The sequence below is a fragment of the Amblyomma americanum genome, chromosome 9 (genome assembly GCF_052857255.1).
Source record: "Amblyomma americanum isolate KBUSLIRL-KWMA chromosome 9, ASM5285725v1, whole genome shotgun sequence".
Taxonomy (NCBI): Eukaryota; Metazoa; Arthropoda; class Arachnida; order Ixodida; family Ixodidae; genus Amblyomma; species Amblyomma americanum.
Window position 1 is genome coordinate 24,097,679 of NC_135505.1, and position 23,964 is coordinate 24,121,642.

The 23,964-nt window shown below is 46.7% G+C and overlaps 1 protein-coding gene across 3 annotated transcripts in view; it reads left to right on the forward strand.

The window, feature by feature from the left end:
- LOC144103928 (uncharacterized) overlaps positions 1-20,416 on the forward strand; it is a 112,889-nt gene extending 92,473 nt beyond the window's left edge. For 2 of the 3 annotated variants that reach the window (XM_077636646.1, XM_077636648.1), the window contains 2 exons: positions 2,269-2,334; positions 17,586-20,416. In XM_077636646.1, the coding sequence (XP_077492772.1) occupies positions 2,269-2,334; positions 17,586-17,687 (168 nt within the window). In that variant the 3' untranslated portion in view covers positions 17,688-20,416. The remainder of the gene's footprint in view (positions 1-2,268; positions 2,335-17,585) is intronic. The other variant, XM_077636647.1, reaches the window with a different exon arrangement.
- Positions 20,417-23,964: the final 3,548 nt, after the last annotated feature.

Below are 23,964 nucleotides of genomic sequence, written 5' to 3' on the forward strand. Positions count from 1 at the left end.
CCAATCATCAAGCTCCCACTAAGTGATGTTATATCCGCTGGAAAAACCGCCACTGTATGGTGACACCGTCAACGCCACGAATTTGTTTTTGCGAGCTAATTAAAATATTAAAACCGCAGTTTACGCGGTACGACCGATGCAAATATCATCACTATAACTCATTCTATGCAATCAACAGGCAAGACAATGGACTGAAAATGTGTTTCGGGGCCCCTTTGATATATCAAAGGTGCACATTTACTACATAAGCCTTTAATCACGGTTAACCCTTGAGCCGTCGTGACGGAGTGGCAGCGTCTCCGCCTAAAACACCAAGGGCCTGGTTCGATTCCCAGCCTCGACACACCCTTCAGGAAGGGTGCACAGCATGAAAGTTTAGAGGGCGCGCATCAGTCTAAGGGTTTTTCTTCATGGGTAGATCAACGTGGAGCACCCTTCCAACATGCATTCGTAGAGGTGTTACGGAAAAATAGCACCCTTTAATGAGGGTGCAACCATTACATCCTCTAAAGTATCATTAAGTGCACCCTTCAGTAAGGGTGCACCCTTTTTTAGCACCGAACAATTGGAAAAGGGTGTTCGTCTCGGGACATGTGATTTACACCCTAAAGGGTCAGAAATTGTTTAGTGTGCAGGCTGGGAATCGACACAGGCTGGGATTCCCAGCCTCGACAAAGACGACACAGGATCCAGTGAGTGTGCGGGAGGGGGTTGAGCACGTGGCTGGCCACGTGGCTGGTCACGTGGTGCGGAGCATCTGCCGGCGGCGCCGTGGTCCGTCACGCGGTTGGTCACATGGTGCGGTTCCGGCGGCTCCGGCGCAGCGTCAGACTTGGCTACTGCGCAACGGAGGCGCACAGCTGGGAACGCGCCGGCGCCAGTGCGTCTGCCGCGGCTATGAAGTTACTCATCTGGAATGCTCAGACCGGCGAAGCTCGCGTAACGGCAACTCCGGCGTGCCATCTGTGCGCCGTGCAACGTCACTGCTCCTCGCGCATGCGCAGCACGGCTCTCCAGGAGACACGCGAAACTGCTCAACCTTGGCCAGTGTAGCTTACGCAACAAAAAACCAGCGAAAAATTGACGCAGGACCAGGAGAAGGCGCACACAGACTGTCACTCAGACAGGCGACAGTCTGTGTGTGTCTTCTCCTGGTCCTGTGTCATTTTTTCGCTGTTATTAACGCGACAGCGTTAATGAGCTCGTGTCGCAGAAAAGCCGGTGTCGTCAGCGTCGGCGTCTTTGGCCGTGAGCGGTGGACACCTGAACCGCGCCGTGAGGAAAGGGTATTTAACGCGACAGCGTTAAGGATTGATGGGCTGACTGATTAAGTGGTGAATTGATTGATTGATCGTTTGGTCGATCAATCTATCAATCAATCGATCAATCGATTGATCGATTTATTTTTCCTATCCTTACGGCGCGATCCGGGTGTCCAGCGAGAAATGCGACAGGCGTCATTTCCTTTCCTTAAAAGCAATTGTTCATTTCATTTTCCTTCCCTTACGGCCAAGTTCGGGTGTCCGCCGAGATATGTGAGACAGGCGTCCTTTGCTTAAATTGTCCAACGGGCAACGCATCGCGCCGAACGGGCGATGGCGTTTCGTGTACTCCTTGGCAACGCTATGACACGCTGTCGCGCCTCACTCTTAAAGACTAAGCTTAAGCGTCCACCAATTTTTTTCTCTGCAACTTGTACCCACTCGCCCAGCTGTTCACGCTTATGTAGGATGACATCTTTGTAGTCCAAACTGTGTGCTGTGATGCAGATATTCCCGAATCCAAGTTGTTATATTCTAAATAATTCTTGGGTTGCGCAATCAGCGAATCAACGAAGCGTGATTAAAGGACATCAGATGCCTTACTAAATTCTCTCAGTATGCTGTCGATGTCACTAGCCTTGTCTGGCACTTCAAAAGTCACGCACAAACTCGGTTAACTCAGTGACAAAGAAAACAGAATGTCGGAAACTGTGTTGATTATGATCAGACGCCAATCATACATTAAAAATGAGCCGTGACGCTTTTGTATAAGATGTGTTGAAATGTTATTGAGGCTGTGCTTGTGAGTGTTATGAGGCGGCAGCTAAAACTAACTCGACATGAACAGAACTACGCCAAAAAAACTCTTAAAGCATGCACACTGTTGCCACTTGCGAATAAGTCACGCATTTCACTCTTGCTGTAATAAATAAGACAGCATATACATGCGCAAGTTTAAGTTCTTTCCGTGCTTTCTGCTCTGTTTGTTTGTTTTTGTTTTTTGCAGAGTGCACCTGTTTACCGGGACCTGAAAATTTCTCTTGCCTTTAAACAAGCAGCAGAAAAGGCAGTTGTGAGTAAACAGAGTTCTCCAACTCATCGAAACAACAACAACAAAATTAGTGTAAATATGTTCTTCATGGTAACTGCACGCTTTTGCAGAGCTGGTCAACACGTGTTTTGCGCTGCATAATACACACCTTCCGCACCCGTAGGCTTAACTGATGACGCTTGAAGAACACCTTCGAAGCCAAAAAGCGTATTGCGAAAATGACAGCCTTTGTTTCACTCCACACTGCGCTTGTTCCAAAATTGTGCGAAATTTATAATTTTGCACGATTTAAAATCCAGAGTGGGAATCAACATTAAACGGCATTGGGGACAATTTTAAGCAGTTTTTTTCTTAGTGAAATTTTGTTAATGGTTTTCCCTGGGTATGTTGGTATTTGTCAAGCAGCACGAAAGCAAATGACTGCTGAGAAAATTGTAGTGAAAAATTTGCCCCCCCCCCTCCCCCTAAATTAAAAACCATGACTGTTTATACCGACCGGATTCCATGGTCTCCGCTTTGATGTGAAAGACGATGAAGCCTAGCTTCCTGGATCCTGACCCAAAATTTCTCTCTATCCACGACAGTTTCCATGGGAAATCGGCCGGTTGTGGCGACACCTTTATTTCAGTTTTTAACTTTAATAGTTCGCAACAGTTCCGTTTTCAGTGGGCGTAACTTTGTCGTTAAAATACGCCTATCTATCGATACAGGCTACCTGCGACTTCTCCCGAGAGTTGCTTTATGAGGATATATCAAAGCAAAAGCACTACCCGTCTCCTTTTTTACAAGCAATACCACCGCTAAAGCGTACGCATCGTTTCCAAAGGAGTAGCTTTAAATTTGAATTGACTCCACCCAGACATTAAACGATTATGTTTTGCGTCTGTCGTCATCGCTCCTTGAACAGAAGAGTAGTGGTGCAATGTTTCTGAAAAGACTGAAAGCCTGTGTTTCGACCAAATAGTTTCGATGAAGGCATCCATGGGCTACGTGTCTGCTCGAGTTTAACGCACGCAGGGCAGGAAATGAGCCAGCATTTCGCATCCAGCTTGACACGATAGGCACTGAAGATTATTTTATCTAGTCGGAGTTGTATTCTCTGTGTTTGGCAGGTGATGTAGTTTTACGCAATTGCTAAAGAAAAACTGAATGGTTCAGGAGAATTTTAAGCAGCTGCTCTAGAGCATTCCTTCGTGCATTACGTGACTTGTTCATATATTTCTCTCACTTCGAATACTTTCCACAACATGCAAGAATTACCCGGAAGGATTCTCTTGTGATACGTCAAGCAGGCCTCGGGTGCTATCCATAGAATTTTCTGGTAGTAAACCACTGTAAAGTGTTATTTTGTAAATTTTTATTAGGTAATGCACTGCTGGGGCTTTTAGGCACTTCAATAAAATATGCGAACAGTTTCTTTGCTTCACTGGCAAGCACGAAATGGAGTGTGTCCTAGGTAATATGCATTTGACAAATATTTTCTAAACCTGTAAGTAACTATGTAATTAATGTACAAAACATAAATTTAGTCTATCTGTTCGAAAAGTTGCAAACACCCCATATATTAACAGGTTGCTGCGTTGGCCAGTTGGTGATCGATTATAAAAGGTGCTTTGGTGCAGCAACAGACACGAAACAAAGCAGAAAAAATTATTGTTTTTGAGGAAACAACAGGCGCAGAAACTGTGTCACTTCTCAATGGGTACCACAACCGCGCCATACGGAAGTGACAAAGGGGGAGTAGAATAAACCTAATTGAGGAGAAAGTGGGAGAAGGGGGTGGTTGGAGACCGCTGGCTGTTGTTCAGATGCCGTGGAAAGGCGGAAGTGAGAGGAGAAAAATAGAACGAGGTGCCCAAGTGGCCTAATATGTGCGTGTCGGACTCGCAACCTAGGGTCAGGGTTTTGGTTCCCAAATGATCACCCCTATTGTCTGTTCACCGCACATTTTTTACTTCATATACTTACAAGCCCTAATAGGTTTGAGTCACGTTGCCACCTTATAATCACCCTCAGCCCGACTACGTCCACTGCAGTATAAAGGCCTCTCCCATACTCTCCAATTAACCTTCTCCTCATCAAGCGGCGGCCGCCCTATCCCAACAAAGCTCTTAATTTCATCCGCCCACCTAACTTTCTGCCGCCCCTTGCTATGCTTCCCTTCCCATGGAATCTAGTCTGTGGCCCTTAAATGTGCACTAAAGAGGAATCCGAACGTGTGAAGAAGAGGCGAACAAGAATATAAGCGCAACAACACGACACAAAGAAGGAGGAAACCGACAGGACATGCGCTAACTTGCAACACTTTGCTGTCTTCATAAACCGCCGCGTATATATCAACCACAGGGGGGGGGGGGGGGGGGGTAAAGACAGATAGGGGGGAACACAGTTGAAAGCACGTGCGGCACAACAAGAACAGGTGATTCCGCAGATACTATGCCATATCTAAAAACTGACATTCTTTTTTATACATCACGATCGACGGGGTGCTAACACATGCACTCCCACTCTTACATATTCTGTGCGCTTCTATCAATTCGCGTGCGATCGTGTCTTTACTTTTGCAGATTACACTTGTTTCCAGAAGTTTTGCTCCACATGCCTACTTTCTTCCTTCTTCTTCTTTCCCGCAATCCTTACAGTGAAGCGGTAGATTTGACCCGGTCCCATTCTTTAATGACAGACTGTGTTCTCTCAAACGGTCATTAATACATCGCCCCGTTTGGCCGATGTAAGTTTTACCACACGTCAGTGGGATGCTATACACAACTCCAACCGCACAATCTACAAAAGGATTAGCATATTTCGTTTGGCAAACTTTATTCTTGTCCTTATCCGGGTTAGTCATTCGGCACAATGCGGCGTTTCCTGGGAGCAGAAAAAACCACTGGCACCTTGTACTTGGAAGCAACATTCTTAAGATTATGTGCAACTTTATGCGAATACGGGATCACAACTGGTCTAATTTTCTTTTCTGAGGTTCCACTTTCGTCTCATTTCTTTTCGTACTTTCTTCACCTTTTTTAGTAAAGCTTCGCTGACTGAGCTCAAGACCGAAGGTGGAAAGCCCGCCTGTTTTAGCTTCTGAATCTGGGCGTAAAAGCTTTCCTGCGCTTTGTGGCAACACGACTTCTTTAGAGAGGATTCCAGGCACATCATGGCGACTGCGCGCTTTGCCGTTTTCGAATGCGTAGAGCCGTACGGCAACAGTTCCTTGCGGGCACGGGGGCAATACTTCCAGCATGCGCTTTCGTCAGTAATGGTGATGTCAATATCTAAAAACTGCCAGCTATTTCCCTTCGGGAGCTCATAGGTAAAATCTAAGCATCCAGCGTGATTTTTAAAATCAGCTAAAACTTCTCCCACGACCCGCTGATAGGACAAAGATGATTGTTTCCTTAATACATTTAAAAAGTCGTCAACGTACCTAAAACTCTTCAAAACACTGCCGTCAACAAAAGCACCTGCCAAGGCTTTGTCAATCCCGCAAGAAAAATGTTGCACAGTATGGGTGCCACACACGAACCAATACATATTCCGTTTTGCTCTATTGAATATTTTTAAAATGGCGGGCTCCCGTTTACTAATCTGCGGTGGTTTTAACGCTAATAATATTGCTTGGGGTAGCGACCACTGTGAAACCCGTGGAAGTGTCGTTTAGTGCGCCGCAGAGAAATGTAACTTACGTATTCTGAATAGCGGTTCTCCGACCTTTCATCCCGGTTTTCATTATTCGAGCTGTTTAGATCTGACTCTATGCACTCAAGATCTGGTGTCTGAGGTGGGGTGGGCCACAGACATTGAGATACGCGGAAGTGATCACTATCCGAAACTGGTGAATCATCTTAGCTTACGATGTCAGGGTGCCCAATGTAAGTCCAAATTTGCCAATAGGGAAGCTTTTTGTGCCAACATAACTCAAAAAGTTTTCACGGACATTAGTATTGACGACTTCACTGCGATGGTGCAAAATAGCCTGAGTCGTTGTACCAGGGAAGTCCCCATACCTGACGGGTTCACAAGTATTGGTGGAGAGTACGAGGGAGAGAGCGCACTACGAAGAAAAGCGGAAAGGGCTTACCGTCGATCCGTGTCTTTAGAATCGTATCGTGAGGCTCGAAGGATTCATTCGCCAATGCGTAAACGTCTACAGTAGTTACAAAGAAAAAAATGGCGTGACTTCTGCAGTACATTGACTCCTCACACTCCGGTCCCTAGAATATGAATGATGGTCCGCTCCTTAAGCAGGCCGGTTTCTCAGAATAACCCTTTCACAGCTTTTGCAAAGGCACGGGAAACTGTAGAAACTGACCTGGCTGATAGTTTTGTTGACTTATTCCTCGTCCTGGCGTTTCATTGGACTGCGAAGAATTCAAAAACTCAGCTAAATATGCGCAGCAAAAAGTTAGTGCTTGCTTCAACGTGCAACGTGCCTATTTGGATTCTGTATTCATAATCGGTGAACTTAAATCTGATCTTGCGTTGTGCAGTCCAAAAAGGGTTTCTGGGCCTGATGCCATTTCTTATGGAATACTTCCAAATCTTGGACCCAAGAGCACAGCAGTAGTGTTGGGGATATTTGTGGGTCAATGAATTTGTTCCCAATCATGGAAGATTGCGTGTGTCATTCCTGTTTTAAAGCCCTGTAAATCCCCTTTCCTTCTCGACTCCTTTCGCTCAGTGAGCCTGAACAGCTGCTTGTGTAAAGTGATGGAGAAGTTGATAGACGCCAGACTTCAGTAGTAGTGTTATGAAACAGGAGTGTTTTCTGAGTTGGCGACTGGATTTCGTAGAGGTAGATGCACTATGGATAGAATTATGGACCAAGTAACATGTGTAGAGCATGAGCGAAGCAAATGCAATACCACCGCCGAAGTATTTTTGTATGTCAAGTGTGCATTCGATACTGTAAGTCATATTCATGTCCTGTCAAGTTTGCTAGACCTCGGTGTGAGTGGAAAACCGCTACGTTGGATTTCCCACTTTTAGATGGCAGGAAAATATTCATGCACTCAAGTGAAGGAAAAAAACGCGGAGCATAGCCTAATGCAAGGAATGCCGCAGGGCAGTGTGCTAGGACCTTTTCTGTTTAACTCAGTGATGGCGGATTTGCCGTGAAAGCTCCCTTCTGGCTTACATTGTTCGTTATACGCATATGATGTCTGCATTTGGGTTTCTGGCAAAACTGCAGGCCTCATCCAGTCTACCTTAAAAGAAGGCCTTAATACCATTGACTGCTTTTTAAAAGAGAGAGAGAGAGATGATGCTTACTCATAGAAAAGCAGCCGTTCTGCCCTTTGCTCGTAAGGATTTGAAGGATTTCTGTCTCTGCCTCCATGATCAATCTTTAGCGTCTGTTAAGCAGTACCGTTTTCTGGGTGTAGTTCTTGACATACAACTCTCATGAGCTCATCATATAAAATTTATAGAAGACCAGGTGAACTCTGTTGTGAACGTGCTACGCACGCTTGCAGGTACGTCTTGGGGTTGTTCTTCGTCTTCTCTGCTCACAGTTCACAATGCACTCATTTATCAAAAAAATTGTGTACTCCTCACTGATTCTTCACGGTCTGTCACGAACCTCCGAGGAGCGCCTGAAATGACTGTTAGCTAGGGGTCTCCGTGTGTATTTGGGAGTTCCTCAAGCGACTTCCAGCAATCTGGCGATCGCTGAAGCACGGCAGCCTCCGTTTGAAGTGTTATGAACAACAGATACCTGTAGGCACGTTTTCCGCTGATAACCCTGCATGAAAGGCACCCATTAGCTTTCGCGCTTCTTGAACGGAGTGGAAGTCATATACATCAAGTGTTTCAACACCACCGTCAGCTTCTTCCAAGTAATGAATTTTGAAAAGGAGACAGAAAATCCCCCATAGCTCTTAGTTACGCCTACAATACAGTTGTCTGTCGAACGGTTAGTTAGTAAACGTGACATGATGATATTCGCTGCTCAGCAGTTAGCACTTTATCAGATACCCATGCGGTATCCCGGTTACATTCATGTGTATACTGATGGTTCCAGTCATCAAAATTTATCAGCGTCCGCATTTGTGATTCCGCACCTGAATGAGAGACGGGCATGTAAACTGGCTCACGCGACAGAATCAACGACTGCTGAGACTTCCACTATTTATTTGGCTCCCCAGTTCATCTCCTCTGTGCTACACTCGCGTACGTGGATAATGTTTAGCGATTCCCCATCCGCACCAAAATCACTTGAAAGACTGTACCATGAAAAGCTAGACTGGTATACGAAGTTCTGAATGAATTTTTTACCAAAAAAGCCACCAAAAAGCAGCCTATTACAGTTTTCAAGTGGATACCCAGAAAATGCTTTATTCCCGGAAACACTAAGGCGGATGCAGCGGCTGGGCGAGCGCACTCCAAAGCCCTCACTTCTGGCCTTCCGTTGTCAACAGGGGCGCTGCGCCGTTTCTTGAAGATAATGCGATATGAAATGAACGAAAAGATTTGGATTGAGCCAAACCATACAGGTTCTGAGCTGCATTTCATCGATTCGTTGCTGCGGTTTAATATTGTACAGGTTCTATTTACAAATAATATATACAAGGCAGGTCGAGAGGAGCCTGGTGCGCCGGCGGCAGGATACTTGACTTCCTCTTGTACTTCCAGCCGCCGCACGTCTTCTTTATTCCTCAGAGCCCATGCGCAGCACGTGACATTTCCCCGTTCGCAGACGAAGCCCTCTGGGCCAGTCAATCAATCGGGGTCCCGAGAGTGGAATGGCTTCAGCCGTGCGACATGCACTACCTGGGTTGTCCTTGAGCGGCGTCCTTGCGTTGATTGGGGAGAGATGACATAGTTGAGGTCATTGAGGCGAGCAACAACGATGAACATGCCTGTGTAGTGGGATAGCAGCTTTTCTGATAAGCCACAATTGCGTAGGGGTGTCCACAACCATACAACGTCACCGGGAAGGTAGGAGACATCCTTGCGCCGGCGGTCATAACGCTGCTTAGAGCGATGCTGTGATGCCAAGGTGCGTATCCGGGCAATCCGCCGGGCTTCTTCAGCGCGACATAGAGTGTTGGCAAGAGAAGGCTCGGTGTCGAGAGAGAAAGGTAAGATGCTGTCGAGGGAGCTTCGAGGCGGACGGGCATAAAGAAGGAAGAATGGGCTGTAACCAGTTATTTTATGCCTCGACGTGTTATAGGCGTATGTAATGAAGGGAAGCACGTCGTCCCAGTTCTTATGGCGGGAATCGACATACATGGCCAGCATGGTCGTGAGTGTCCGATTGGTACGTTCAACCAGTCCATTAGTCTGGGGGTGGTACGGCGTCGAGTGGCGAAAATGGCATGAACTAAGACGCAGAAGCTCTTCCACAACGTCTGCCGTAAACTGGCGACCGCGGTCACTGATAACAACTCGAGGAGGTCCATGCCGGAGGATGACAGCACGAAGAAGGAAGAGCGAGACCTCAGCAGCGGTGGCGCAAGGTAGGGCGGCGGTCTCACAGTAACGGGTGTGGTGATCAACGCACACTATAATCCAGCGGTTACCGTTGGACGAGCGGGGAAACGGGCCGAGCAGATCGAGTCCAACTTGTTCATATGGCGTGCTTGGAGGTGGCAAAGGATGCAGGCGTCCAGGCGGAGAAGTCGTGGGAAGCTTGAACCGCTGACACTGCACGCAGGTGGCCACGTAGCGCTGAACGATGTGACGCATTTTTGGCCAGTAAAAACGTTCTTTGATGCGGTTAAGGGTCCTGGCAAACCACAAGTGCCCAGCCGTGACGTCATCGTGCATTGCCTGCAGAACAGAGGAGTACAGAGTAGCCGGAACGACGAGGAGAAAGCGCGCACCTCCAGGCGAGTAATTCGTTCTGTAGAGTAAACCGTCGCGAACGCAGAAAGGGCTTGCGGATGTCGGGTCACGGGCTTCGGCAAAAAGCGGCGCCAAGTGCTGATCCTTGCGTTGTTCCATCTGGAAAGTGCCAAGATCTGGAAACTCTTGGGAAACGGCAGCGAGATAGTCATCGAAGTTTTCATCATCGGAAGTAGTAACCGTGAGCGGCAGCCGCGAGAGGCAATCTGCGTCGGCGTGTTGGCGGCCACTTTTGTAAGACACTTTGAAGTTAAACTCTTGGAGGCGTAACGCCCAGCGGGCCAACCGACCGCAGGGGTCGCGCAGATTGACCAGCCAGCACAGAGAGTGATGGTCTGTGACGACTGTAAAAGCACGTCCATAAAGGTACGAACGAAACCGTTGTACGCCGAAAACAACGGCGAGACACTCTTGCTCTGTTACAGTGTAATTGCGTTCCGACTTGCTGAGGGTGCGACTTGCATAAGCGACAATGTGTTGATTGCCCTCATGGCGTTGGATAAGCACAGCACCCACGCCGATGCCGCTGGCGTCAGTGTGGAGTTCAGTCGGTGCTGTCGGGCAGAAATGACGCAATATTCGCCGCGAGGTGAGGAGAAACTTGAGCTGCCGAAACGCGGAGTCGCATTCGGGAGTCCAGTGGAAAGGGGTGTCTTTCTGCAGGAGACTTGTAAGCGGGTAGGCTAAATCAGAAAACTTCGGAACGAAACGCCGAAAATATGAGCAAAGTCCTAGGAAACTCCTGAGCTCTTTCACTCATTTGGGTACTTTGACACTGCTTACAGCTTCAACCTTCTGCGGGTCGGGTCTGAGGCCATCCTTGTCAACGAGATGACCAAGCACAGTAATTTGGCGTTCACCGAAGCGACACTTCTTCGAGTTCAGCACGAGGCCCGCTCTCTCTATGCAGTCTAGGACAATGGCTAAGCGGCTGTTATGTTCGGCGAAGGTCCTACCAAAAATAACAACATCGTCCAGATAACACATGCAAATTTGCCACTTCAGGCCACGTAAAAGCGTATCCATAAATCGTTCAAAAGTGGCAGGAGCGTTGCAAAGGCCGAAAGGCATAACATTAAATTCATACAACCCGTCAGGTGTCACGAATGCTGTCTTCTCTTTGTCTTGCGGGTGCATCGGGATCTGCCAGTACCCGGACCGTAGATCCACCGAGGAAAAGTAGGAGGCTGAGTGGAGGCAGTCAATGGCATCATCAACGCGCGGGAGCGGGTAAACATCCTTCTTTGTGACAGTGTTAAGCCGGCGGTAGTCAACACAAAATCGCCAAGTGCCATCTTTCTTTTTGACAAGGATCACTGGAGCAGCCCACGGGCTTGAAGATTCCTGAATGATGCCGCGGTGCAACATGTCACGGACTTGTTCATCGATTATCTGACGTTCGGAAGGCGAGACGCGGTATGGCTTCTGGCTAATCGGCTGTGCAGATCCAGTATTGATCATGTGATGGGTACGGGAAGCTGAAATCGGCGGTGGTTGGTCGCGACCAAAGTCAAACACGTCCGCATGCTTCATAAGAACGGCCACTAGTACCTGGCGGTCGCTAGTGGGAAGGGATTTGTTGACCATGGCTAGGAATTGAGAGTCGCTCAGATCGCGGCGTCTAGTTGGACGAGACACGTTGTCAGTGATCGCGGCAACTGGTACAGAAAAACGTTCTTCAAAGCCAGCAAGTTTTAAACCACATGGCAATACTGCAGGTTCGTTGGAATGATTGACAGTCCAAAGAGTGGCATGGCCCTTGGTCACATGGACGACGCTGCGGGGTACTAGCACACTTTTCTTTGCACAATTAAGGGAACAAGGTTCCACCACAGCATCGAAGGCATCAGAAATCGTGCTCGAGGACACAACGGGAACGAATATGGCAGACATTGCTGGAACGACGGTATCTTCAGAGACAGAAAACACTTGGGCAACCACTGGCGAGTCTTCTATGAGAGCTGACCGAAGGCCAGGACTTAACGATATGCCACCACTGAGGAAGTCGAGAGTAGCGCCGCACTGGTGCAAAAAGTCAATACCGAGGATGATATCATGTGTCGAACGAGGGAGCACCGTGAATTCAGTTCGGAACATGTGGCCAGCGATCACTACATTCACAAAACAAATACCAATCGGAACCAATGATTCTCCCCCTACACCCCGGAATATAACAGAACGATCCCAAGCGAACATTATTTTACGACCCAGACGGTTCTTGAAAGTTGAACTCATCACTGACACCGTGGCACCAGTGTCCACTAAGGCCATGACGCAAATACCGTCCCCTAAAACTTCAAGGCGGTTCCTTAACATAACAATGGGCAGAGGAATTGGCACTATCGATGATCCGGCGACCGCACCTCCATCGGCCGCACACGCTAGTTTCCCGGGGACGGTGGGGAACGACGTTGGGGGGAAGGCGAGCGGCGAGAGCGGTGCGGAGGTGGAGTCAGACTTCGGTCAGAGGCAGGGGAGTCGTTCCGTGGTGGCGCGTAACTGGATGGGCGCTGAGACGATGTGAAGACACGGTCATGAACAGGCGCATTGAAACTCAGGCGAGGGTTCGACCATTGGCGCTGGGAGCGGGAAAACTGGCCCCGGCGAAGGCAGAATCTAGAGATGTGACCGATCATAACAAAGTGGTGGGTCGGGGGGGGCACTCGGGATAACACTCCGCGTAGCCAGTGTCGAAACGACCATCGTACTCCGGCTGCCGCAGGTGGCGTTGCGGATGAGCTGGCGCCCTGGGGCCGGGGCGGGTGATCCGGGGAGCGTCGCTGTAATCAATGCGAGTAGCACTGGTAGGGGCCTGGGCAGACAAACTCCAAGGGGAGGAGCGGGAGGCGGGAGCCGCCTGCAGAGAACAGCTCCCATACGGGACCTCACTGCGGCGCGCAAGATCTTGATGCCGGGAGAGTTCGTCACGCACGATTTGACGAATGACGTCAGGGAGAGTCGCCGCATTCACAGGCTCGTGGCAATCCACGCTGGCGACGGTGGTGACGTTAGGCAGGCGACCGAACTTGGGAGTAATTCGACGCAGATTTAGAGCTTCAAAGGTGCGGCAGTGCTTGATGATATCCATGGGCGAGTCTAAATTTTCTTTACTAATAAGAAAGCTGTAGACGTCCTCTGCGATGCCCTTGAGGAGATGACCAACGCGATCTTCGTCGGACATACTGGGATTAACGACGTTGCACAGCTTCAAGACCTCTTCCATGTAAGTCGTGCAGGTCTCTCCAGGCACTTGCGCTCTCTGAAGCAAAGACTGCTCAGCGCATTTTCGTTTGGCAACAGTATCCCCGAAGCAGCTGCGGAGCTCTTCCATGAAGCGGTCCCAACTTGTTATTGATGCCTCATGGTTTTCGAACCAAGTTAGCGCGGTGCCATCGAGAAAGAAGACGACATTGGCCAGCTGAAGAGTGGCATCCCAGCCGTTGTATTTGCTCACCCGCTTGTAATTGGTGAGCCAATCATCCACGTCTTCGCCAGCCTTCCCGGAAAACGTCCGCGGCTCACGGTAGTGCTGCCAAGCGGGCGTTGCGGCGCCGGTCGGACGTGCGTCGGCTTCCTTGGGCATTTGCACGGGCAACGGTGGCAATCCGGCGAGTCTTCGGCTGCAGCGGTTGCGAGAGGGATCCGTGGTGATCGACCCAGCACCTCCACCACACTGTTACAGGTTCTATTTACAAATAATATTTACAAGGCAGGTCGAGAGGAGCCTGGTGCGCCGGCGGCAGGATACTTGACTTCCTCTTCTACTTCCAGCCGCCGCACGTCTTCTTTATTCCTGAGAGCCCATGCGCAGCACGTGACAATATTTCATTACCTATCAGCAGAAGTTTACAAACACTCCTCCACCGCTTGCGTTTAGGAACGGCTTACACGAAGCACTTCCTTCATAGAATTTGCCGCGTAGACAGCCAACGGTGTGCGTGTGGACAAAAAAACGAGGATGTGGCTCTCCTATTATTGGATTGCCGAGTGCACAACAACCTCATGTCGCGATTCAGAGATACTTCAGTGCTCTTGACAAAAGACCCTTTCGTCTGAAAAAAGCACTTAGGCCCGTGGCCGACATGTGAACTCCAAAAGCGAGCACTTGTGGCATTGATAGCATTCCTTGAGGACAGCGGTATCCTTGGGAAGTCTAGAAAAATTAGACTCAATGCTGGAGCTCTTTCCTCTCTGTGTGTGAGTGCTTCAAGATCTTTGTTATTTGCTTTTGCTGTTTTTGCTGCAAACTTATTTTTGCGTCTTTTTCTGTTTTTGGTGAGTGATTGCTTTAATAGAGTTCTTTACTTTTGCTGTGTGTACTTCAAGTATGGTTATTTCTTGTTATCCTGTAAATGTTTATTCATATCTTTTATGTATACTGTTTTGTGCACTGTTCTCTTAACATTCAAGATTTTTTTGATCGCTTAATATTGTTAGTTTTTCTGAGGATTGTAGTTTGTTTTGTATGTTGTGTACTGTATGTGTTTGTTTTATGTTATTATGAACTGTACATCGTCGGACCAAGTGGTTGCTACGAATTGGTGAAAAGGAGTAGCCGTAGCGGCTATGCATTACCAACCTCTCCTTTACTTTTCATGTGAATAAAAAAATCCGAACGTGTCTTTTTACCATGGTAACTCGATCTACATGCTCCGAGCGTTCTTAGAAACTGCGAAACATCCCGGCTCTCGCCTTTTTTTTAACTCAGTGCTGAATTTAGGAGGAGTCAAACCTGCGCGTGGAGTGCCTTTCAAACAGCCCCGTGGCGGCTTGCCGCTTTGCCATCGGCGGAGTTATACGTAAATGAAAGAGTCCACACGCATTTTTATTTCAGTGAGCCTAATTTGCGATTGTGTTGTCTGCGACTGAAACTGTATATTCACAGAAACCTAAAAACAAAATGAAAGCGAACACGAAGCCGCCACGGTATTGGCAGAAAGGCATTCCGCGCGATGGTTGACTCCTCCTACGTTCAGCGTTTAGTTGAATAAAAGGCGGGAGCCGGGAGGTTTAATCCGGTTGAAATGAGGGAAATCGGCCGCACAGGGCAATAGTCCGTAGTTTCCAAGAATGCTGGGAACGTGTAGATCGAGTTCTTGCGGTAAAATAAGAGTTCATATTCCTCTTTGGTGCACCTTTAAGAATCATCGCTTATCTTCCCTTCACATTACATGTCCTGTCCAAGCCCATTTCTTCCTCTTGATGTCGACGAGGATGTCCTTAACCCGTGTTTGATTCCTGACCCAGTCTGCGCTCTTCCTGTCGCTGAACGTTACACCTATTCCTTTTTTTTTTCGTTAACCTCCACGTTTTGGCCTCATAGGCGTGCACTGGTAAGATAGAGCTGCTATACCAGGTGTTTCAACGAACACTTCCAAAATTTCCAAAAATAGGCTTTCCAAGGCAAAAATGTGGCTTTTGCGGCATAGTAGTACCAGTGTTAACGGACACCAGAAAATCGGTGAATCGTCTCAAGTAGTAAGCTGGTTAACTAATTTTTAATAATGAATTTCATAACTCTAGTACAGTTAGGCCCATGGATGTAATTAGAGATTTCTAGTCGGTCGTTAGTAATAGCCATATCTGCTTCTACAAATTCGAAAACCCAATGATCCTTGACATTGTGGCTCAAAAAAAATTTGCTTTTTCGATTAGATACGTGCACTAGAGGTTTTGTTTTGCCTGCATGTTTTGCCTGCATGTATTTTCGCACGATGCAGCCAAAATTTGTCGACCCGCAGAAACAACGCGAGGGTATTCGCTTTTTCGAAATTCTAAAAAGATATGGTTATTGCTAACGACCGACAACAAATCTCTAATTGCAACCGGATGCATATTTTTTATAGTTAAAAAGTTAGGCATCAGATAATGCTTAACCCAACTTATTTCTTTAAAAAATTCGCCAGTTTTCTATTGTCCGCCAACACTGGTAATACTACGCCGCAACAGCCGTATTTTTACCCCAAAAAGGCTATTTTTGAATATTTTGAAAGTCTTCTCTGAAACACCTGGTACACTTTTCTCTCGAGGAATATTTGTAAACTGCCATTCATGATCAGAGAGAACCGGCCAAATGCGCTCCAGTCCTAATATTTATTTAGCTTTAATGGTCCGGAGCAGCGGATACTTGCTGACCTAGGTAGACGTATACCCCTGCCACTTTGCCAGCAGTCTTCATCAGTATTCTAATATTTTTATTTGTTTCAAATCCGCAGCTTCATGCTTTACGTGCCCACCTTTAAGGCCAATCCTTATTTTTAGCACACATCATGCCGCTCGAATTTTTACAGAACGAGACCTTTAAAGCTACCGCTTTAAATGCGACTGTTCATCGCTCTCTGGTCCACATTGCGTTTCTGCCATTGTTGCATTTTCTTTGAATGCTCCTGCATTGACTTATTGTGTTTCCGTTTTTGTAGACTTGTAGCGAGTGTTTTACAGCCTGGGAAATGTGTTGCCGCATACCTGAACATCCTTTACTGCAAAGCATTAGTGGGCAGCGTCCCCAAAGAGTCCACCATATGTTCGACCCAAAGCCCTTTGTCACCCTTTGTCTTCAATGCACGACACTTCTGATTGGCAGCATCCATATTGTTCCTTAACGCGACTAACGTGGCGCTACGGCTTTGGCGGTTTAATCATACCTGTGGAAGCAGGATACCTCGCCATCGAGTTTTTTTTTGTTACAAATAATGCTGTTTCTTTCACTAGACATAGCAGGGATGAGTTATTCAGCATTTGAATACAACATTGTCAAGTAACATGGTTAGGCAGTTCTATCTGATTTTTTTTTTGCAAAAGCGGCAGAAGGAATTTATATCCTTATTTATGAATTAAATGTGTAGTTTGATCTGGGTAGGGTCCTCGTTGTACTCTGACCAGTGTTTTATGGGTGATATGAGTGTTCTTATTGATTTGTAATGTGCAGCGAGTTAGCGGAATGAAATGAGTGGCTCACCGAAGACTTCCGGTTCCTGACTTTGCGCCCCCGCTCGGCCGGCTAATTCTCTGCAGTGAAAGCGTCGTCCAGTAGCAGCGGAGAGCTAGGTAGGAAGAGAAAGCCTGTTGGTCGCCATAGTGACGGCTGGAGGAGCGCGCGCCAGTAAGAGGCCTAAATTCGCTGGTTGCTGAAGTGCAGCCTGAGGGTGGTGCCACGGCACGAACATGGAGGGTGGCTAATGCTTCGAATGCCAGTAAGCTTTCCCTCATTGATACGCTAAGCCTGTAACCCTAGCTCTGCAGGTCTTGTTTCCGGGCGGAAAACCTTTCTAAGGCTTATAACGAGTACAAACTAGAGTAGGCGAACTTCAAAGTTTAGTTGACTGCACTGATATCGCTAGGAGAAAAAGCTTTTATATGTGCAGAGCTTTGTTGAGATCGTTACTGCAGATTTTCGATTGGCACTGCTTTTCCGTCCTTTGCAGGGCTGCCTGAAGGCGCTCATCGGCCCTTCAGTCGACCGCCAAGCCATCGACGATGCAGTGGCTTTTGCACGACAAGCCATACTGACCTTTGGGTGGACTTGAACGAACAGGCTTTTCAGGCTGTTATTTGCAGATTCTTTCAGGGCAGTTTAGTTGGATTATCCGTGGGATGCATTGCATACGCACTAAAGCGATTTGACGGAAATCACTCCAGGCTTAACGTACTCCGATTGAATTGCTCCAACATGGTATATTTTTGCCAGAACGCTGCAAGGAATACACGCGTTTAGGTGACCGAAAGATTTTTCTATACAGCGCTGTCGTGTTTGTTGCGGACTAAGTGACTGTCATTCCAGGAAAAAGTTTCTGGCCAGTTTTAGCTGCAACGAGTGTGACAACGTTCATACCGACCTGGACTGTACAAAAATGTCGGCGGTGATTCATTCAAAAAGCCCATAATTTTCGCGTCAGCTCCACCATACTGTCTAATACATTTGCACTCTTCTTCTGATATGCGAAAAAATTCCATCAGCATGTAACGAGGGTCAGTGCACCGAGAAGCATAGGCGAGAACACGCACCCGTCAGGCAGCGTACACTGCATTGTTCTCCGTAAAGGCAATGGACAACTTGTAAATTACGGATGTAGCTGCACTTATGTTTCATGCGACTACCCAAACTGATACAAAGCTAGGCTTTAAAATTTGAAGACAAAACCTCTCCCAATCATCAAATGCATGTGGCTGACTGCACTGAGAACTTCAACAGAGGACCAATCTTTCAGCCACATAAAAGAACCATTGCAAAACCGCAATGTTAAAAATGTGCTGGCTGTTTAGCATTTCTGAGCACGAAATATTGAACGAAAGTCGGATATTTTACAGGAATAGACCACCGCCACGTACCTTGAAGCGCGATTGATGTGTCCACTGAACCAAAAAGCCAGTTTTGTGTCTTTCTTGAGAATCAACGGACCGCTTCCGGTCTGAGTGTTTAATACTAACGACAGCGAAATACTCCCCGTGTCTTGCACTGCTCACTGAGGACACGAAGTTTCGGTCACGAATAAGCCGAGCACGAGCTTGGGGCGTCCTGCAGCTAGAAGGCGGTACTCAAAGCAATCGGTGGTTGTTGGACGACAGCAGTTGATGAAGGGAGTAATTACCAATCAATGTCCGTCTCAGGTGCAACAAAATTTCTGTGCTTCAGCTCTGGTTAAACCTGGAGTGACGCGATAGCTGCATCTGGCCGAGTGGAACTAGCTCAGTCGAATTGCAGTCAAGTCTTTCGCCGCTCCGTTCCACTGGGCGTTCCTTATTCTTCTTCGTTGAACTTCACACGGGGCATGCGCACAGCTGTTTGTTGCAGCTGTTGCTTGACCACGTGACCAAACCACGTGACCAACCACGTTACCAAAGGCCGCACTACGTGATCAACCCACATAACCAACCACGTGACCAACGGCGCCGCGACAGAGCTTAAGTGGTGCCACACTGAAGGGTCGAAGAGGTGGCTTAGTGTAGCTATCGCTACAATACCCCAAGCGGTCTGACACTTGATTCCAGTTGAAACCATTAGACACCAGGTGAAAAATGTCAGAAATCACTATGGCAACCTGCATTGGAGGAATGCGAAATCATTGACGCCTCCTCGACCCATTTTGCACGTCTTTGCCCCCCTTTGCCGCTCTTTGATTCTCTTTGCCCCTCTCTGCCTTATCGACTTATTGATTAGTGATCAGTTGCGCATTGGAGGAATGCGAAAGCATCGACGCCTCCTCGAACCTCTTTGCCCCTATTGGCCCCTGTTTGATTCTCTTTGCCCATCTCTGCCTTTTCGACTGATTGATTAGTTATCAGTTGGTTGATTGCCTCTATTAATTGCGAGGTTCGATGTTAGTTCATCAAGGTTAATTAGAGAGACATGGGAGAGGCCTTTGCCCTGCAGTGGGTGTAGTCAGGCTGATGATGATGATAATGACTTTGATTATACCCTTTTTTAATTTCAGTCACCTATTTTGAGTTTTCAAATTTAGCGCCATGGCTCGTTCCTGCTCACTTTTTTTCACAACCATTCTTCACATTTTTGACATTTTTCGCTCTAATAATATAAACATGTTTATTTCGGTTCATGAAATACAAAAACCGAGGACGTACAGGCTGAAGGGGTTGCAAGCACCTGTAAAGGGTCTGTTGTCCTGGACAATGACAATCTGTGGCAAACAGCAACAGTTTTAGAGATTTTGTGCAGAAGCCATCCACAATCAAAAGAAAGATTAGGAGGCAACTTAAAAGTAAAATACACTTGCATGAAGGAAAGAAGTATGAGGCATCAGATTGAAAATGTACTAGAAAACACAAGGTTGGAATTATTGCAGTTCACCTAGGAAGCCTTCGTTTTTAAAAGTGTTTCGTGTGTGGTTTTCAAGTGCTAAATCTAGAATTCCGCGGTAAGTGTTTAATAAATTTGGTATTTGATAGTTATGCTTCTGAAAACCATAATTTGTACGGGTCTCATAAACTTGGCAATTGTGTCGCCGGAAATTATAAGCTGAGCTTTATATGAGACAGTGTTGCTCGAAATCGTGCTTATTTTGCTGTAACGAGATGCTTAATATACATTGATAGTTTCTTATTGTAACTTTACTGTACGGCTAACAAGTTATACCTGGAAAAAAGGTCGGATGTGCACTTGCAGAAGAGTAGGTTTGCTATGGCATGAACGGCTCGCCCCTGCAAAGTGAAAAATGTTTTCAGGTTTGTGGTGGCCGCACCCCATGCAAGTAAGCCATAACACATGTATGAATGAAAAAAAGGAATAATAAATATGTAACTTTACCTTCTCTGGTAATAGGTTTTTAAATTTGTTTAGTACGCCTACAGATCGGGCTATCTTTGGGCGAATATATTCCATTTGAGTTGTCCAAAGAAGGTGCTTCTCGAACATTACGCCTAAGAATTTAATTGATGTTTTTTGAGTAAGACGACTGTCTTCAAATGTGACTAAGTTGCTACCTACATTCATGGTATTTGCTCTAAATAGGATGTACTTTGTTTTAGCCACGTTTAATGTTAGTTCATTTGATTTTAGCGAGAAAGAGAGCTCTTGTAACCAAGCGTTCGCCGTTTCCTGTATGACCTGCAAGTTCTGCCCAGCAAAGAATACATTAGTGTCGTCTGCATCAGTTATGATGTTCTTTGTATGAGGTAAGTTAACTACATCATTTATATAGAGGCGGAGCAGAACTGGTCTCAAAATATACCCTTGGGGAACACCATTGGCGACAAGATCCATGCGATAAATTGCATTGTTAACTGTAGTGAACTGACACGGTCAGTTAGGTAGCTTTGGAAAAGTTGTGCAATTCCTCTTATCCCGTATAAATTTAATTTTCTAAGTAATATATTGTGATTGACAGAGTCGAAGGCTTTGCGCAATCTAAAAATATGGCTAATGTTAGTAGAAACTTTTCTTCAATGTTCTTAATAATTCTCTCTTTTGTTTCCAATTATGCGGACTCAATTGTTCGGCTTTTTTGGAAACCGTATTGCTGCATTACAATTATTTCATTTCTACTAAATTAAGCATACAAACGGCTATTTATTATATTTGCAGACATCTTTGAGAATACTGTAAAGATAGAAATCAGTCTGTAGTTGGTCAGTTCATTTGCATCACCTCCTTTATGCACAACGGTAACACGACTGAGCTCCATTTGAGCCAAAAACTCGAAACTTGCCTGTATGGTTGATTTCTACGTTTTCGTTAAGCACATTAATTATACTGAAAAATCTTATGCCAATTTGCAGTTAAAGGAAAAAATACCCGTCCTGTAGAGCGTTGTGAATGATAAATTTATAAAGTAACTGTTGCCATCAGAACCACGAAAATTTACATCAGTTGTACAAAATACGTTTGGTGTTGGGCATGGATGTTTACTTTCCGAAAAAAAAGAGCAGCTCAATTTTGTCATTAAATTTATCGCACCTTCTTCGGTGATGAAAATACTTACATATGAATCGTTTAGTTGTACCCTGGTATTACTAGTTCTGTAGATGTTAAAGGCGTACGGTTTTTCAATGTCCTGAAAGTTTCATGTCATTTTTTGTAAAGGTTGAACAGAAAATGTTCTTAAATGCACAAAATCCGAGTTTTCAGAAACTGCCGTTTAAAGGGGCCATGACAGCCTATTTTCACGCATACCAAGCTTATCGCCTTTAATTCCCGACAGGCTAAATTACAATTCCCCGAATTTTTAGTTCATTCTGTGCGGTAAATATCTTTAAAACGATTTTTTTTTCGTTTCTTCTGCGAACTGCTTTCTGGTGTAGCAACCTGTGATCGCTGACGTCACGAGGGCATACACGCCCCGCTTCACCTGCTGAGAGTTGATTTGCTTGCAAGCACACAGTAGACAGCGCTCGCCCGAAAAAGTTTTTTCTTTTAGCTTAGCGAAATAATATGCATTTTCCGTGTTCTCTTTTGGAAAGCCTTCAACTTAGTACGCGAGCTGAGTGATCCTCGAGAAAGCGGACTTGCTCGTGGCGCCCGTTTTCCGATTGTTGAGGAAACAGAAGTCGATGGACCCCTGCTTTATTATTTACGCTTAGAAGCATGCTGTTCGTATGTTATGAGTGTGGTCTCGTTTGAGCAGTCAAGTGCTTCCGTATGTGAAAAGCTGCACGTGCCGTGCATGCCTTCGCCGAAGTGCGCCGTAAAAGCCGCGGCGTTTTGTAGCCAGCTACCAAGTTCTTGTCCGCTATTCATCGGCTCGATAATTAAACTCAAATTATCAAAAGGTGGCACTACAGTAACCTTGAGGCACGAAAGGAGCAGAGAACAGTGCCGAGTACGACGAGTTTCCGCTGCATGTACGCATTTGTAAGTCGAACATACATTTGCTTCAAGAACTCTTTTGCAGGAACCAAACCGCTTGCGACACCGTACGCGACTTTAATGTTTTCACTGCCCGCACAGATGAATAGTCGCCACCGTCTAAATGAGCGCTTCAAAATAATAGCACAGCATTTAGCATTTAGTTTGATGTGCATGCGCATTGTGCCCTAGGAGTGCGACGATTACAACTGCAGCCCCGCGCTGAGGTTGTTTAAAAGGCTGTGCGCAAACAGTAATGCTCGTTTGCGTGACATAAAAAGCAAGATGAGGTCTCCTTATCATAAATATTACGTACTCTTGCTCACAAATTGCACTTTTACTCATTTACTCACCACGATAACGCCGCAATAAGCGCCAATGATACTATATTGCCTGCTTGGGAAACGCTTCGCATTGGATACCGGCGCTTCCAGCTTAATTGTATCTGCTTCCTTTATGTCTCCCCGCAGGGGGGCGTCTGCAGCTTGCAGGCATTGGTGAGTGACGACACCACCGGTTCCCGAGCATCCGCAGGGACATCCCCGCAGGGGTATGATGGTGAACAGTGCAACACCACGGACCCGAGCACCCGCGTCTAGCCGTGCGTGGAATCGCCGTGTCCCGGGAAAAGGGGATCCTGCTAATGCCGAGCGTTTGGACCTTAAAGGCCCCTCGGCGGAGGCAACACGCCACTTTGGCCCCAGCTTCCTGTAGACGCCACCTCCGGCCTGAACCGACCGGGGGAAATCGGCAGTGCCTTTTCCTGTCCTCCTCTCCATCTTTTATATTCCTATCGTCTTTCTCACAACTCTCCTGTCTCCTCCTCTCTTCTCGTTTTTTCTTACATATTTCATAGGCGGCAAGGGTTAAATTTGTGTGGCGTAACTACTCTGAGTTGCCCATATTTGGTTATAACAGTGGTCTACAGCTGGCGTGGGCAGGACTTGAAAGTTGCTGTCCCGCCCCCTTGTCGGGCTTCATGGTGGCTGGCTGGCACCATGGCCGGAGAACACACTTTTTTATGCCTACCTCTCTCCTTTCAAATGATCGCCCCCTGAAAAGAGGGCGGACCGATGTCACCTCTAAGTTTTTCAGCAAAAAGAAAACTACGTTCCTAAAGTACCACATCGTTCATGGCGAACAAAAAGAAAAGCCAGCCAGGCTTATATCCCCGTTTCTAGTTTCCAGAGTTCTCACATATTCCCTGGGCCCTAAGTATAAAATGACGAAACTAGCTAGTGGTGACCTTTTGCTCGAACTGATCGATATCATTCAGATTTCAAAGCTGGCAAGCATCGAAACTTTTGGTGATATCCCTGTCTCCGTGACGCCACATAGATCTCTAAACACAGTGCGCGGTGTCATTTATGACAATGACTTTTTGCGATTAACCGAAGAAGAAATTCTCGAAGGATTGTCCGATCAGAATGTGACTAATGTACACAGAATCAAAATCCGTAAAGAAGACAAGGAAATTCCGACAAAGCACCTGGTTCTGACCTTCG